Source organism: Macaca thibetana, chromosome 5 (assembly GCF_024542745.1).
Source record: "Macaca thibetana thibetana isolate TM-01 chromosome 5, ASM2454274v1, whole genome shotgun sequence".
Taxonomy (NCBI): domain Eukaryota; kingdom Metazoa; phylum Chordata; class Mammalia; order Primates; family Cercopithecidae; genus Macaca; species Macaca thibetana.
The window spans coordinates 180,938,466-180,956,128 of NC_065582.1; the positions used below are offsets into that span (position 1 = coordinate 180,938,466).

Consider the following 17,663-nt stretch of genomic DNA (forward strand, 5'->3'; position numbering starts at 1 on the left):
AAAGGAGATATTCTTTCACTGTGGGGCCCTTATTTTTCAGACACATTCCAACAGTTTGAGCTCTCACTGCTTGAGCAAACCCTGGTGTGCATTTGGCCTCAGGGCCTGTAAGAGGACAGTTCAAGAAACCACAGGACTCCAGCAATGAGCTGCTCCCCTTGCTGTGTGTGTGTGTGTGTGTGTATGTGTGTATAAGGTGAGGGATGGCAGGTAGGAAATGAATTCCAGGAAGAATAAAGTGTGTGTGCAAAGGCCTGGGGCAGGAGGAACCTTGGCTGCTGGGGCAAGCATAAGAAAGCTGAGGTGTTGACTGGGCACGGTGGCTCACGCCTGTAATCCCAGCAGTTTGGGAGGGTGAGGCAGGTGGATCAGGAGTTCGGGACCAGCCTGGCCAACATGGCAAAACCCCGTCTCCACTAAAAATACAAAAATTAGCCGGGCGTGGCGGTACATGCCTATAGTCCCAGCTACCCAGGAGGGTGAGGCAGGCGAATCACTGGAACCAGGGAGGTGGAGGTTGCAGTAGGCTGAGATTGTGCCATTGTACTCCAGCACCTGGGTGACAGAGCAAGACCACGTCTCAAAAAAAAAAAAAAAAAAAAAAAGAAGAAAGCTGAGGTGTCTGACCCGAGCTGGGAAAGGTGAGGACAGGATAGGCCCTGCATGGCCCTGGACTGTGTTAAGCAGTTTGGTTTTTAGCCTAACAGCAATGGCATTTATGACTAAGCGTGCAATTTACAAAAGCTCCTGTGGCTACAGCGTTGTTTTCCTGCCCTGCCTTGCCCCGCCAAGCAAGCAGAAAGGTCTCAGAGTGCGAATCCTCGAGCCACGGACCCGGGAGGGCCTCAGGCCAGACAAGAAGTCCCTTTCCACCCATTCACCTTGCGTTCTGAGACAGCTGAATTGTACGTGTTGACGTGGCTGGGCTGTGGGGCCCGGTTGTTTGGTCACGCGCTAGTCTAGATGTGAAAGTGTGCTGTAGATGCAGCTCACATTGACAGTCAGCTGACTGCAAGAAAAGGAGATTGCCCTCAAGAATGCAGGAGCCTCATGTAGTCTGTTGACAGCCTGAAGAGTAAATACTGAGGTTTCCCAGAGAAGAAGCCCAGCCTGGAATATTGACTCCTGCCTGAGTCCCTGGCTTGCTGGCCTGCCCTTCACATTGCAGAATTGTCAGCCTGCACAATTGTTTGGGCCAAGTTCTTAAAACAAATTTCTTAGTATATGGCTGTGGCTATCTATCTATCTATCTATCTATCTATCTATCTATCTATCCATCCATCCATCCATCCATCCATCCATCCATCCATCCATCCACCCAGCCACCAACCCATCTACCAATCCACCCATCCACCAATCCACCAATCCATTCACTCCTCCATTCATCCATCCATCCATCCATCCATCTATTGATCCATCCATCCACCCATCCATCTATTCATCCATCCATCCACACTCATCCACCCATCCATCCATCCACCCATCCACCCACCCATCCACCAATCCATCCACCCACCCTTCCACCCATCCATCCACCCACCCATCCACCTACCCACCCATCCACCCACTCATCCATCCACCCATCCATCTACTCATGTATCTATCCATCCATTAATCCATTCATCTGTCCACCCATGCATTCATCCACCCATCAATCACCTACCCACCTACCCATCCACCTATCCACCAATCCATCCATCCACTCCTCCATTCATCTATCCATCTATCCATCCATCCATCCATCCATCCATCCATCCATCCATCCATCCATCCATCCATCTACCCACCCACCCAACCACCCATCCACCCATCCATTCACCCACCTATCCATCCACCCACCCATCCATCTACCCACCCATCCATCCACCCATCCACCTACCCATCCATCCACCCATCCATCCACCAACCCATCCATCCACCCACTCATGCATCCATCCATCCATCCATCCATCCATCCATCTATCCATCCATCCATCCATCCATCCACCCACCCACCCATCCACCCATCCATCCACCAACCCATCCATCCACCTACCCATGCATCCACTTATCCATCTATCCATCCATCCACCTAATGGTTCTGTTTCTCTGGAAAACCCTGGTTGATACACTTTCCTATCTAAGGAGCAAAATGCCTGTCTGTACTGGGAAGTTGGGGGCACCTAAGACAGGTTAGAAATTCATTTTCAGGCTGGACACAGTGGCTCATGACTCAAATCCCAGCACTTTGGGAGGCTGAGGTGGGAGGATCACTTGAGCCCAGGAATTTAAGACCAGCCAGGGCAACATAGTAAGACTCTGTCTCTACAAAAAGTAAAAAATTAGCTGGGTGTGGTGGCACATGCCTGTAGTCCCAGCTACTCAGGAGGCTGAGGTGGGAGGATCACTTGAGCTCAGGAGGTTGAGGCTATAGTGAGCTGTGATTGTGACACTGCACTTCACCCTAGGTGACAGAGTGAGACCCTGTCTCAAAAAAATGCATTTTCCACACTGTAATTAACTCAGAAGACAGCATGTTGCAGTGGCTGCCAGTAACATCTTAGCTTGAATCTCAGGTCTGCCTCTTATGAGCTCCGTGTTCTGAACCCCACTCTGCATGTTGGTGCCACCTGATTCGTCTGACCCTCTTCCATAGGACAGCCCTCTCAGAGTGGAAGAGGATGACCATGGCTTCTCCATACTCCTCCATACATATCCACACTAACTCAACACCTACCATGTGCTGCGTGGCACCTTTCACCGCTGTGCGGCTGGGCATCCTGCATCCCCTTGGCCATGCCCCATCAGTGGGTGTTAATCACATCTGCCCACATGCTGTTCCACTAAGTGCTGGCCGCTGCATCATCCAACCTTGAAACTGAGGGATGCATCTGATCGGAACTCCAAACTTAATCTGCCTGCTTGCTTCTAGTCACTCGCGCCTTAATTTTTTAACCTATATAGCTAAAAGTCATGTGGCCAAACAATACGTAACTCAATTCCCAGTAGCTCCCTTACAGATAACACCTCTAATGTGTGGATCGCTATAGTAATGGTTGCTTAAAGTTGTTTTTTGGGAACTTACAGTTAGCTCTTGTCCATTTTAAGCCAGTAGAGACCATGAGCCCTTCAAGTAGGCCTGAGCGAATGCCCGACTTCAGAGGGCCAAAAACACCTTTCTTGGATCATGCTAACACTGTCTTTTTCTTAAACATATGTCCCATGAAGAACCATGTAGCTCAATCATGTTCACCCAAAATCCCGATGCCCTCACCCTCCGCACCAGCCAGTCATCTTTCCCATGCCTTAGATCACCCACTTCTTATTCCTCCCTAGGCCCTATTCTCTGGGAGGCAAGTTTGAGATTTGTTCTCCAGTCTCCTTGCTCAGCAGTCTTGTGCATAAAATTTTCCTCTTTTGCAAAACCCACTGTCACAGTGACTGACTGCCGCTCACAGGTGCAGAGCATCTGGCTGGGTGTCACCATCCCACCCACACAGCCGGCAGCCACACCTGGGGTGCTTTCCTATCACCAAGTTCCGCTCCCTTGACTTCCCACAGATCACCTGCATCCATCCACTTCTCACACTCACCAGTCCACAACCAGTGTCGAAGATGCCATCATGTTTTGCCCCAGACCCAAATTGCCCTGAAACAGTCTCCCTGCCTCTACGCAGCCAATCTGGGCTTCATCATGTAGCCACAGGGGTTGTTTTCAATTGCACACCTAGTCATAAATGCCATTGCTCTTAGGCTAAAAAAAAAAAAAACTGCTTAACATGGTCCAGGGCCCTGCAGGGCCTATCAGGGTTCAGGTCCAGACACCTCAGCTTCCGTATACTTCCTCCAACAGCCATGGCTCCCTCCTGTCCCAAGTCCTTTGCACGTGTACTTTGTTCTTTCTGGAATTCATTCCCTACCTGCCATCCCTCATCTTACTCACACAACACATGCACACACACACACATATCCACATGCATACACACACACACACGTATACACACGTATATACACATACACACGTATACACACATATACACATGCACACACATGTGTACATGCATACATAAACATACACATATGCACACATACATGTATACACACCCATATACACACATATCCACATGCACACACACACATACACACGTGTACACACATATACAGACACACATGTACACACATGCACACACATGTGTACATGCATACATAAACATACACATATACATGTATACACACCATATACACACACATGCACACATATCCACATACATACATACACACAGGCATGTGTATACACACATACACACTGATATAGTTTGGCCGTGTCCTCACCCAAATCTCATCTGAAATTAGAATCCCCATAATCCCCACATGTGGAGGGAGGGACTGGTGGGAGGTGACTGGGTCCTGGGGGTAGTTTCCCCCATGCTGTTCTCATGACAGTGAGTGAGTTCTCACGAGATCTGATGGTTTTGTAAGTGTTTGACAGTTCCTCCTTTGCACTCTCTCTTTCTCTCCTGCCACCATGTAAGACGTGCCTTGCTTCCCCTTCCATCATGACTGTAAGTTTCCTGAGGCCTCCCCCGTCGTGCAGAACTGCGACTGAATTAAACCTCTTTCTTTTATAAATTACCCAGTCTCGGATATTTCTTTATAGCAGTGTGAAAATGGACGAATACACACACATGCGTGCACACACATACCCACATGTATATGCACATGTACACACATGTAAACACACATGCTCACAAGTATACACACACACATATGCAAGCACACAGGCACACACACGTCCCCTGTGGGAACCACATTCCCAGTGGGCCACCACATGGCCATTTATAAGGTAGGGCAGGCTGGCATGGTGGCTCACGCCTGTAATCCTAGCACTTTGGGAGGCTGAAGTGGGCGGATCACCTGAGGTCGGGAGTTTGAGACCAGGCTGGCCAACATGGTGAAAACCCATCTCTATTAAAAACACAAAAAATTAGTGGGGTGTGGTGGTGTGCGCCTGTAGTCCCAGCTACTCAGGAGGTTGAGGCAGGAGAATCGCTTGAACCCAGGAGGCGGAGACTGTAGTGAGCTGGGATTGCACCACTGCACTCCAGCCTGGGAGACCGAGGGAGACTCTGTCTCAAAAAATAAATAAAAATAAATAAATAAAAAGTGGGGCAGATCGTCACTGACCGGCCTAGAAATATCCATGTCAAATTTGAAAGCAAAAAGCAGGATGTCAAACCTGGATATACAGCATGAGCCCTCTTGATCCAAAATAGGATTCAGTTAGCTCTGAGATGATGTGCAAAAGAGATTTCCAGAGGCATGTCTCCCACTGAGTTATCCGCTGTGACTGGGTGGGGGAATTCCTTAAGAGGTTTATGTCCTTCTTTGTATTTTTCTGGACTTTTATGACAGTTAAGAATAGTTTTTATATTAAAAATAAAGCTCTTTCCTCTGAAAGAAAAACACCAGGGGTCCCTTTCTCTCCTGCCGGGAGGTGGCCCCTCCTGAGCCCCCTCTGGCTCACATCCCACTCCCAGCCCGAGGCAGGCAGGCAGCCGCTGCTGAAGAATGAGGGACATTCCCCATATGTGGTAATATTTCCAGTTGCCTCCTGGCTTGGCTGATCCTGAGGAGGGAGGACTACGGTCGCACCCTTGGGTGTGTTCTTGGAAATCTGAGCCATTAAAACCATTACCCAGGTGTCAGAGGGTGTTTTAAAAGGATACATTTACAAATGTTAACCGCGTGTATTTTACAATTTTCATGTTGTATTATTACCAAAAAAAAGTTAAATAGAAGTCCTGTCAAGCACACTACAGTCCCAAGAGGGTCGCAGCGAGTCCCAACAGGCCCCTGGTTCCACGCTGCTGCTGGCCGGGAGCTGCCAGACATGCTGGCTGAGCTCACCTCTTGCGGTGAGAGCAATTAACTCCAGCACCATGAGACAGTCCCCAGAGGGGAAGCGCCCTTTGACCAACAACCAGCAGGAACCCTCCTGGCAGTTCCTGACCGGGTGAACCACCCACCCCACTGGAGACACCCATTTTACAACGGTCAGTAGTATTTATGCTTGGGACGGGACCTGACCATGCAGCTCACAAGGAAACAAACAGGAGCTGAAGAATGCATCCCTGCAGGCTGCTAGCGGTGTTGGAGTTCAGTTTGAGGTGCCTTCTCTGGCCACTGGGGGATGGTCACATGTGACGGTAGGCAGAGGCCACCCAGACATCTCAAGGATGAGGTAGCAGGGGCGCCTCCTGCGTGTGAGGTGGGTGGCACTGGATTTGCAGCCTCACCTGCGCACTCATTGGATTCGCAGCCTCACCTGCACATTCACTCAGCACAGATGCTGGGCTTCTCCACCCACCTGGCGCTGCCTGGACCTACGTACCAGCTTCCTAGCCGGCTCCTGCTGCCTGGCTTCCTCCTACTGTCAGGCCTCTGAGTCCAAGCCAAGCCATCGCATCCCCTGTGACTTGCATGTATATGCCCAGATGGCCAGAAGTAACTGAAGAATCACAAAAGAAGTGCAAATGCCCTGCGCTGCCTTAACTGATGACATTCCACCACAAAAGACGTGAAAATGGCCGGTCCTTGCCTTAAGCGATGACATTATCTTGTGAAATTCCTTTTCCTGGCTCATCCTGGCTCAAAAAGCTCCCCCACTGAGCACCTTGTGACCCCTACTCCTGCCCGCCAGAGAACAACCCCCCTTTGACTGTAATTTTCCTTTACCTACCCAAATCCTATAAAACGGCCCCACACTTATCTCCCTCTCTTTTGGGACTCAGCCCGCCTGCACCCGGGTGAAATAAACAGCCATGTTGCTCACACAAAGTCTGTTTGGTGGTCTCTTCACACGGACGCGCATGACATCTACTGATGACCCACGCACATCCTAACACATCAGAACTTTTGGGTGGCCTTTCCTCTTCTGTGCGGTAAAGTTCAAATGTCCCACAAGCTGCCAGCTGCCCCCACACCCCTGCAAATGGCCTTGTGCTATCTGGCTCTGTGGTTCCTTTGCTAGCACGATCCCTACCCATCTAGGTGCTCGGCGCACCCTGGGGGACTGACCGCACTGACTGGCCAAGGCAGTCAAGGGTTTGCCCTGTGGCTTCTCCCTCCTCCTCAGCCCCATCTCCCACCCTCCCACAGGCAGGCAATCACTGCCTGTGGCCCGGCGTTCTCTTCCCCATCTTCAGGAATGTGAAAACAAGTTGCTGTTCAAAATCTAAGCTGTTGGAAATTTAACATATTTTGAGCCTTAAGAGAATATGATTACAAAACCTGAGTCATGTGACAGGCAGCTGTAACCTAAGCAGCTGTCACCTTTGTTTCTCTGATTACAGATTAGTCTTTTTCCTTACCTACATTGTTTTGTAAAATGCTGTAAACGACCAAAAGGCACCAGAGAAGACCCCTTTCCTCTTAACCACTCATCTTCATTGTAGATTCACTTCCTTCTTTCCTCTCTGTGCGGAAGACTTCACGTCTCTGTGAATGACTATCACATTATCTGAGATGGAGTGTTACATGCGCCACCCAGCTCAGGTGATGTCAGCAGCCCTGTTAGCTCCCGGCATGGGCCTATGGCTAAGCCTGGCCAATTGGGGCATTGCATTCCTTGGGCCAAACTGGCTGATCAAAGGGTGGTCGTATTACCTACTCAGGGGCAGAGATGGGGCTTTTTCTGCGACTGCTGAGAGAAAGATGTGGGTCTCTTCCCTGCAGATTTAGAACCTGAGAGAGGTGAGGTAAAAGTCTATTAATAGGCCGGGCGCGGTGGCTCACGCCTGTAATCCCAGCACTTTGGGAGGCCGAGGCGGGCGGATCACAAGGTCAGGAGATCGAGACCACGGTGAAACCCCGTCTCTACTAAAAATACAAAAAATTAGCCGGGCGCGGTAGTGGGCGCCTGTAGTCCCAGCTACTCAGGAGGCTGAGGCAGGAGAATGGCGTGAACCCGGGAGGCGGAGTTTGCAGTGAGCCAAGGTCGCGCCACTGCACTCCAGCCTGGGGGACACAGCGAGACTCCGTCTCCAAAAAAAAAAAAAAAAAAAAAAAAAAGTCTATTAATAGAGCCAGCACAGAAAAAGCACAGTCAAAAGATAGAAAGAAAGAAACTGGGTGCTGGAGACATAATTGAGCCCTTGATTAAGCCACACCTGAAGGAGACATTCAGTCATGAGAGTCAGCTGTAAGCCAAAAATTAATTCTAAGCCCTGTGGCCAGCTGATGATTGAGGAGGAAAGAACCCCTCCTCTCTGCCAAGGGGATTTCAAAGAAACCTAAAAACCTAGTTCAGGCCACAAAGGGAAGAGGGGGCGAGTCAGACATGTCTCATTCTACCATCCTCCCTTCGGAATTCGGGCACAACTGATAACATTAACATTAAAACAGATATCTTAAAACTGTAGCAATAAGCCAAATTCTAGGCTGACTCTAGTAGAGCATCACATGACAGAGAGCAGGCCCTGAAAGAAATACAAATATTTTACCCCGAAATATATGTTTTTTGGCTTTTTTTTTTTTTTTTTTTTTTTGAGATGGAGTCTCACTCTGTTGCCCAGGCTGGAATGCAGTGGCCGGATCTCCACTCACTGCAAGCTCTGCCTCCCGGGTTTACGCCATTCTCCTGCCTCAGCCTCCCGAGTAGCTGGGACTACAGGCGCTCGCCACCTCGCCCGGCTAGTTTTTTGTATTTTTTAGTAGAGACGGGGTTTCACCGGGTTAGCCAGGATAGTCTTGACTTCCTGACCTCGTGATCCACCCATCTCGGCCTCCCAAAGTGCTGGGATTACAGGCTTGAGCCACCGCGCCTGGCCTTTTTGGCATATTTTAAAGTGGCTCTGCAGGCCAGGCATGATGGCTCACACCTGTAATCCCAGCACTTTGGGAGGCAGAGGCGGGCAGATTACCTGAGGTTGGGAGTTTGAGACCAGACTGGCCAACATGGTGAAACCTTGTCTCTACAAAAAATAAAAAAATTACCCAGCCATGGTGGTGGGTGCCGGTAGTCCCAGCAACTCAGGAGGCTGAGGCAGGAGAATCACTTGAGTCTGGAAGGTGGAGTTTGCAATGAGCCGAGATTGTGCCACTGCACTCCAGCCTGAGCGACGGAGTGAGACTCTGTCTCAAAGTAAAAACAAAATGACTCTGCAAAGCTGTCTCTTGTGGGGGAAATGTACATTCCAGAATCCCTTTCCCTTTCTAGGTCTTTTTCTGATCCTGAAGAGATTAGCCGAGAGTCGAGGACCTTTTAAAAGTCTGAATAGGAAACATTTGCCATCTATTGCCTCTAAGGATGGCCACTTATGAGACTTCTTTTATGTAATAAGAATCGTGGTCTTCGCAACCGCTTATCTTAACCCAGATGCTCCTTTCTGTTGATTCCAGGTCTTGAGATAATAACTCTTTCAACCAAGGGCCAATCAGAAAATCTTTGAATACACCTATGACCTGTAAGCCCCTACCTCGAGCTGTCCCACCTTTCCAGACCGAACCAATGTGTACCTTACATGTATTGATTGATGTCTTCTATCTCCCTGAAACATACAAACCAAGCGGTAACCCAACCACCATGGGCACGTGTTCTCAGGAGCTCTCAAGACTGTACCTCTCGGGTGGTCACTCACATTTGGCTCAGACGAAACCTCTTGATGTATTTTACAGTTTGACTCTTTTCATGGACACAGTAAATTCCTTCTCTGCTTAAGTCACTTTGGGTCAAGTTCCTATCGTTTGCAACAAACAGGTCAAAATGGATGCATCCACCCCCAGCGCTACAGTCACACCAGTGACCTGGTCCTCTCCCTCACTGCCACTAGCCCTGTACCGAGGGAATGCTATTTTCCAGGCCCTGGGCAAGGGCCTTTATACAGCCTCCCGTCTGCAGAGCAGCTCAGTCAGGTGCAACAATATCCTCATCTTAGAGGTGAGGAAATCACAGCTCAAGAGCACCCAGCCAGCTAGTGCAGGGCAGTGGGTGCCTGCTCAGTGTTCCTGGTAAGGACGTACCTCCTATCTGGGGACACAGCCTGTAGCACCCGCTCCCTGCCAGCCTTTGCTCAGGGGCTTCCCTGGGCCTGGAATGCCTTTCCAGACTTCCCGTTCTGAGGAGCAGCCTGGCGCCTACTCCCCTCTCTGGCACCAGCACTAGGGCACTGCTGAGTGCCCCTCAGCTGGATCCATACCCCTCCAACTCCCTCCCCAGCAGCGGACTGAGCCACTGCCCCTCAGCTGCATCCACACCCCTCCAACTCCCTCCCCAGCAGCGGACTGAGCCACTGCCCCTCAGCTGCATCCACGCCCCTCCAACTCCCTCCCCGGAAGTGGACTGAGCCACTGCCCCTCAGGGGCATCCACGCCCCTCCAACTCCCTCCCCGGAAGTGGACTGAGCCACTGCCCCTCAGCTGCATCCACGCCCTCCAACTCCCTCCCCAGCAGAGGACAACCACTGCCCCTCAGCTGCATCCACGCCCCCCAACTCCCTCCCCAGCAGCGGCCTGAGCCACTGCCCCTCAGCTGTATCCACGCCCCTCCAACTCCCTCCCCAGAAGTGGACTGAGCCACTGCCCCTCAGCTGTATCCACGCCCCTCCAACTCCCTCCCCAGAAGTGGACTGAGCCACTGCCCCTCAGCTGTATCCACGCCCCTCCAACTCCCTCCCCAGCAGCGGCCTGAGCCACTGCCCCTCAGCTGTATCCACGCCCCTCCAACTCCCTCCCCAGAAGTGGACTGAGCCACTGCCCCTCAGCTGTATCCACGCCCCCCAACTCCCTCCCCGTAAGTGGACTGAGCCACTGCCCCTCAGCTGTGTCCACGCCCCTCCAACTCCCTCCCCAGCAGAGGACAACCACTGTCCCTCAGCAGCATCCACGCCCCTCCAACTCCCTCCCCAGCAGCGGCAGCGCCCCTCAGACCACGCCCCCCAACTCCCTCCCCGAGCCACTGAGCCACTGCCCCTCAGCTGCATCCACGCCCCCCAACTCCCTCCCCAGCAGCGGACAACCACTGCCCCTCGGCTGCTGCGTCCCCCACGCCCCAGCAGCGGACAACCACTGCCCCTCAGCTGCCTCCAAACTCCCACCCCAGCAGAGGACAACCACTGCCCCTCAGCTGCGTCCACGCCCCTCCAACTCCCTCCCCGGAAGCGGACTGAGCCACTGCCCCTCAGCTGCGTCCACGCCCCTCCAACTCCCTCCCCAGCAGCGGACTGAGCCACTGCCCCTCGGCTGCGTCCACGCCCCCCAACTCCCTCCCCAGCAGCGGACAACCACTGCCCCTCAGCTGCCTCCACGCCCCTCCAACTCCCACCCCAGCAGAGGACAACCACTGCTCCTCAGCTGCGTCCACGCCCCTCCAACTCCCTCCCCGGAAGCGGACTGAGCCACTGCCCCTCAGCTGCGTCCACGCCCCTCCAACTCCCTCCCCAGCAGTGGACTGAGCCACTGCCCCTCGGCTGCGTCCACGCCCCCCAACTCCCTCCCCAGCAGCGGACAACCACTGCCCCTCAGCTGCATTCACGTCCTCCAACTCCCTCCCCAGCAGAGGACAACCACTGCCCCTCAGCTGCGTCCACGCCCCTCCAACTCCCTCCCCAGAAGTGGACTGAGCCACTGCCTGGTGGGCAGCTGGGGCATGGCCGGGCAGCTGGCCCTGTGCACATGGGGCCATACACACTCTCCAGCCTTGGGGCTCGGATGGGGCTGGGTGTCCCCTTTCCTTCAGGAGCCTCAAGACCCTTCACTCTAGCAAGAGAGTCTACTAAAAGGCAGCAGCACATTCACGGCGGGGCTCAGGAGATGAAACCCCCTGGCTGGATGCTGGGACACCACAGGGTGCTTGTGAGGAGTAATGGAGGATTGCACATGCCACTTTGGGCACATAGTAGCTACTCAACTAAGTCAGTTCTCTCAGTCAACAGATCTGATTCAAACACCTACTCTGTGCCGACATCTTGCTGGGGTTTTGAAACACACACTTGCTTTCTACATACGTCCGGTTATTTTAGATGGGTGTAAATGTGGTTGGGTGGGAAGCTGGGGCAGTTTACTCAGTCTCAGTAGGAGAGAACAGGCGCCTACTGCAGAGCTTATTCTTCTTTTTTATTTTTTTTGAGACCGAGTCTCTCTGTCGCCCAGGCTGGAGTGGAGTGGCACGGTGTTGACTCACTGCAACCTCCGCCTCCCAGGTTCAAGTGATTCTCCCTCCTCAGTATCCAAGTAGCTGGGATAACAGGCACCCGCCACCATGCCCGGCTAAGTTTTGTATTTTAAGTAGAGATGGGGTTTCACCATGTTGGCCAGGCTGGTCTCGAACTCCTGACCTCCAGTGATCTGCCCACCTCAGCCTCCGAAAGTGCTGGGATTATAGGCGTAAGCCACCGTGCCCAGCCCACAGCTCATTATTCTTACAAAGCCTTCCCTGCCCCATCCACAAACCAAGGTGGTCTTCTTTGCAAAGTCGTCAAGGTTGGAGAACATCACCATGTCGTTTGGCCTCTGAGGCAACATGGGCCCCCGACTCTGCGTCATGGCAAGGCTCTGCACTGTCCCCCACGGTGGCCCCTCGGGCAATGACCTTGACACCACAGAGGAGGCATTTGCGGAGACTCTCACACGAGAAATGAGTCCCCTGCCCCGGCAGTCCCCCCGCTTACCTCCAGTCTCGTCCGGTCCACATCCTTGGGCAGTTTCACTCGAATTCGGTTTGTGACGATGAGGGAGTCATACGGATAGATCTGTTGGGGGAGGAAATCACAGGGTCACCTCACGAAGCAAATGTGTGCTGGCACCAAAAATCTGAGCAGAAGGCCACCGAGAATACATACTTGCGTCTGCACCTGACACACACATTTCATAGGGAAAGCACAACAGAAAGGACTTTTAACCTGGGCAGGTGTGGCGCGGCACGGAGGTCAGTGTGGGAGCGGCCCCGCTTACCTTGTATTCTGTAAGAGAGAGAGAGCGGAGACCACGAGATGGTTTAGAAAGTGCGAGACGTTGTCCAAGGTGAGTGCAATCCCCACCCTGGGGTACTCCCGTCTCCCCCCTGCAGTCAGCTGGGCCATGCACGGTCCCCGAGCAGCCTGCACTGGGACTCTAATCTCAGAGCTGTAGGCGGAAGAGCTCTGAGGGCCTCCCCTAGGAAACCAGAACAGGAGGCATGGTCAGGCTGGAGGCCAGGCTGGACGCTGGAGGCCAGGCTGGTAGCCGGAGGGCGGCACTGCGCTTTTCAGCTGTGACGCTGTCTCTCTGGTGGTCTGGGCCACCCTGAGAAAGATGCCAGCCTCAGTTTACTTCCTGGGCAGTGGGCATTTCAAGGGAAACTTTTACGGGGTGTTGTGGAGACTGACATCTCGCTACAGTCTGAGTCTCTCCCAACTCTCACTGTCTTACCTTACTAACTCTGTATTTTCTCCTTTTCAAACTACTCAGCTCTGCTCCCTAATGTCTTACTTCCAGACTGAAAGCGTCTTATCACAAAAATGAAACCGTGTGGATCGTAGGGCCTCCATGCACACAGAACCCACAGAAAGCAGTTATCTACAGAACCTGGTCCTCAAGTCAGTCTCAGAAGGGAGACCCCGTGTCAGGAAGTCGGTCCCGGAGTTTCCCCACATGCCCCGTGTGGTTCTGGATCTGCCAGCTCCGAGGCCCCGGGGACCGAAGGCCACTTAGAGGGAGCAGGCTGTGGCGCACTGATGCTCTCCGTCCCCATGCAACCCAACCCAGCAGAGCAAGGTTCCCCTGCCACTCTTGGGGACAGTAGCTGACCAGGAGGTAAGCAGTGCCTTCTGCCAGGCACCTGCCACAGGACCAGGTGGCCGCTCTGGTAACACAAACCTCCTAGCAGCCCTGCTGAACCCGGAGGGTCACTCTGCATGCCAGGAGCCACACGGCGAGCGAGACGCAGGCAGGGTTTGGCCCAGCGCCGTCCCGCTCAGACCCTGGAAGCCTGTGCCTGTGACTTTGCTTCCCCAAGTGACACAGCGTGCCATACAATGCAGGACAGGGCCACCGTGGCCACGGATGGGAGAGAGGGAGCATCGCGGGTAAAGCTAGCTGGGAGTGGAACTGACTGTCGGCCGGGAGAGGCAGGGAAAGCAGCAGGCCCTCCCCTGAGGTGTTCCTGCCCCGCAGATTTCTGCAGGCTGTGGACGGGGCGGTTTCAGAAGGAGACTTGTGGAATGTGTTAGCGACCCCTGCCCCAGCCAGAGACCCACAGGGTCCCCGCTCCGTGTACCTCGCATGCCCCAGCTGGCATCCGGGTCTGCTCCACAGGGGGCCAGATTGGCATTCTGGAAGAGAAAGAGAGGTTGGGCGGCAAGAGACAGGCGGCACGAGGGCACGTGGGTGGGCGGGGAAAAGGAGATGTTGCCTCTTGGAGGCTGCGGTCCTCTCACTGCCTGGGGAGCAGGGTGTCCTGAGCACAGAGGTGGGGTGTAGGTGACAGAAGGACAGCGACGGTGGCTCAGGAAAAGGAGAATCTAGGATGCTGCGCCCGTGGGACTGGCCAGCTTTATTGCTCATAGGATGCCCACCGCCTGGGGGCTCCACAGACCCTTCCTGTGTGGACGGCTCCAACCCCGTTTGAAAGCTGCTCCCAGGTGCCTGGGTTCCCTGCTCTGCAGCTGGCGCGGATCACAGCGGGGGGCTCAGCACCATTTCTTTGTGCACGCGGCGCTAGGCGTGGCGCTCTGCGGTTCCCCATTGGTGATCTGTCCCCTCCACACGGTGGGCTCCTGAGCACAGCGCCTAGAAAGTGCTGTCCCAGGTGCTCGGGGAGCCCCAGGGTCCACCCCGGGCCCTCTGTTCCCTGTAAGATGGCCAAGAGGGAAGACTGGCTGCCATCTTCTGGCACTGTGCACGATCGTGGAACTCCTAGGGTATTCTTAGAGCTACACGGACGCACGCGGCTGTGTGTGTGAGTCAAAGTCCATCCACCCCAAATGCTCCAAAACGAGGGGGCTCCTACCTCCCTGGAAACTGTGGTACTCACGGCAGCTGTGTGTGTGACTGTTTCAAAGGTTAAAGGAGCCCCTGTCTGTAAGGCCTCTGGGATGTCACCCGGCATGTTGTAAGCGCCCATACAAGGTGGCGGTGCCTCTGACAATGACTAAGGGTGACACTCTGAGGGGTGATGGGCCCGAGAGCTCCTGCCCCTGTCTCAGGTGCTCCTGGCATTCATCAGCAAACTCTGCCACTTTAGTGCACTGCAACCATTAGTGTCTGGAACTCTTTCCCTTCTGTCCACCTGGAAGCATCATCGACACGTCCTGCAAACCTCTATGGAGGGTTCCCCACCCTCTAAAGCCTGCACTGAGACCCTGCAGGGGTCTGTCAGTCCTGCCCCTGCTCACCTCCTGCACCTCACTGGCGCCCGGGGTTTGCACTATGAACCCGGAGCCACGCTCTGTGGTGGTTGTGCCTTGGCTGCCCGCGGTGGACGGAGCCTGTTGAAGAAAATGTCTTTTTCACACTCCGTTCCCCAGCACCTGCAATGGGGTCTCAAACGGGGTCAGGGCTCTTGGCCAGCGCTGCTGAAACTGGGTACAGGGATCACATTTCAGCGGGGAGAGTTCTGCAGCCAAAGGAGAGATGGTACACTCAGCCCAGCGGGTCTGTTACAGGGGGAAGTGTTTTCAACGGGAGCTTTGCAGCAGGCGATCAGAGGAGCCGGTTATAACCTAGAAAGCATGAGAGCAGGAAGACCTCAGAGCACCGAGTCCGAAGCCCTTCACCAGAAACAGGAAAACAGAGGCTCCGAGGGAAGCCGGAGCCGGACCTTGTTCCTGACGCAGAGCTGGAGTCAGAGGGCTAGGGTCAGGCTCACGAGTTGGGTAAGCACCCAGGCAGAGGACTGGAACCAGTCTCTATTTACATTTTTGCTATTTTGTTTATCATGAATTTTTTGCATTAATTTGGATTTCTAAAAATATTGCATTAAAATCTGACTTATCTTGACTGCATTTTTTCTTTAGTGCTTTGCTCCCTCACCCTAGTTCTGGGCCTGGACCCTGAGCCAGGGCCCTCTTGCCTCCACCACTTCACAAAATAACTCTTCCCTTTAGGAGTATTCACAAATAATCTCTATTTTTCTTCGAGACAGAGCCTCGCTCTGTCACCCAGGCTAGTGTGCAATGGCGCAATCTTGGCTCAATGCAACCTCCACCTCCCGGGTTCAAGCGATTCTCCTGCCTCAGCCTCTTGAGTAGCTGGAATTACAGGCACCCGCCACTATGGCCAGATAATTTTTGTATTTTTAGTAGAGATGGGGTTTCACATGTTGGCCAAGCTGGTCTTGAACTCCTGACCTCGGGTGATCCTCCTGCCTTGGCCTCCCAAAGTGCTGGAATTACAGGCATAAGCCACTGTGCCTGGCCATGCAACTATTTTTTAATTTTTAATTTTAAGAGACAGAGTCTGGCTCTGTCACCCAGACTGGAGTGCAGTGGCACGATCTCAGCTCACTGCAACCTCCATTTCCTGGGCAATCCTCCCACCTCAGCCTTCTGAGCAGGTGGGACTACAGGAAAGCACCATCACACTTGGCTAATTTTTGTATTTTTTTTTTTTTTTTTGGTAGAGATGGAGTCTCCCTTTGTTGCCCTGGCTGGTATTAAGCTCCTGGTTTCAAGCTATCTGCCCACCTCAGCCTCCCAAAGCACTGGGATTACAGGTGTGAGCCATCCTTCCTGGCCATGCCTGGCTAATTAAAAAAAAAACAAACTGTAGAGATGGGGTCTTGTTCTGTTGCCCAGGCTGGTCTCAAACTCTTGGCCTCAAGCAATCCTCCCGCCTCAGCCTCCCAAAGCACTGGGATTACAGATATAAGCCACCGTCTCCACTCAAGAACAATGTTTTCATACATTTTCTTAGACTCAGACTAGCACCCCAGGTGCACCTGTTCTGGTCAGGGAACCTCTAGGATAAAGCTATGGCTTTGCCTTTGCCGCCTGGCACGTCTGATGTGAAAGAGAAATGCTGCCCCCTAGTGCCCGCTGCTCTGCATAATGGCCTTCCAAAACTCACAGGGCACCACCTTCACCTTGGTTGGTTGGAAACTCACTCCCCAGCAGCAAAACTAGCTTCCTTTGGTCTTCCAGGCTCTGAGATAAGATGGAGACTCTAGGGCGGAGATGAGGCATCTACCAGGTGGAGGAGGGGGAATACTTTTTAGGTCTAGAGCAGGGAAAGTGGGGTCTACTTCTGGTCTTGTAAGTGCAAAGTGGGGATGGGGTGTGCAAGGCGTTTCAGGTGCAAGGGGTCTTGAGTTACTGCCTTTATGTGTGGACCAGCAGGAGAGCTAAGTGGCCAGAGGGCACCACAAAGGCAGCACCACCAGGCATATTCCTGGCTGACTCCCCTACGCCGCTCAGTGGCAGCACCAGGGATTTTAAAAGCAATACATGATTTACCTGTCCCATTTGTTTACTACTTATTTTTATTTTATTTTTGAGCCAGAGTCTCGCTTTGTCACCCAGGCTGGAGTGCAGGGGCGTGATCTCGGCTCACTGCAACCTCCGTCTCCTGGGTTCAAGCGATTCTCCGCCTCAGCCTCTCGAGTAGCTGGGATTACAGGCATGCGCTACCACGCCTAGCTAATTTTTGTATTTTTAGTAGAGACGGGGTTTCACCATGTTGGCCAGGCTGGTCTCGAACTCCTGACCTCAGGT

The 17,663-nt window shown here is 53.2% G+C and overlaps 2 protein-coding genes across 2 annotated transcripts in view; both read right to left on the reverse strand.

Annotated features, from left to right (window-relative positions):
- Positions 1 to 17,663, reverse strand: part of GRPEL1 (GrpE like 1, mitochondrial) — a 972,139-nt gene that overhangs the window by 934,216 nt on the left and 20,260 nt on the right. The window lies entirely within an intron of this gene.
- Positions 1 to 17,663, reverse strand: part of ABLIM2 (actin binding LIM protein family member 2) — a 199,445-nt gene that overhangs the window by 7,793 nt on the left and 173,989 nt on the right. The window contains exons 18-20 of the mRNA XM_050792242.1: positions 14,231 to 14,285; positions 12,928 to 12,935; positions 12,645 to 12,725 (exon numbers count right to left, since the gene is read on the reverse strand). Coding sequence (XP_050648199.1) covers positions 12,645 to 12,725; positions 12,928 to 12,935; positions 14,231 to 14,285 — 144 coding nt within the window. The remainder of the gene's footprint in view (positions 1 to 12,644; positions 12,726 to 12,927; positions 12,936 to 14,230; positions 14,286 to 17,663) is intronic.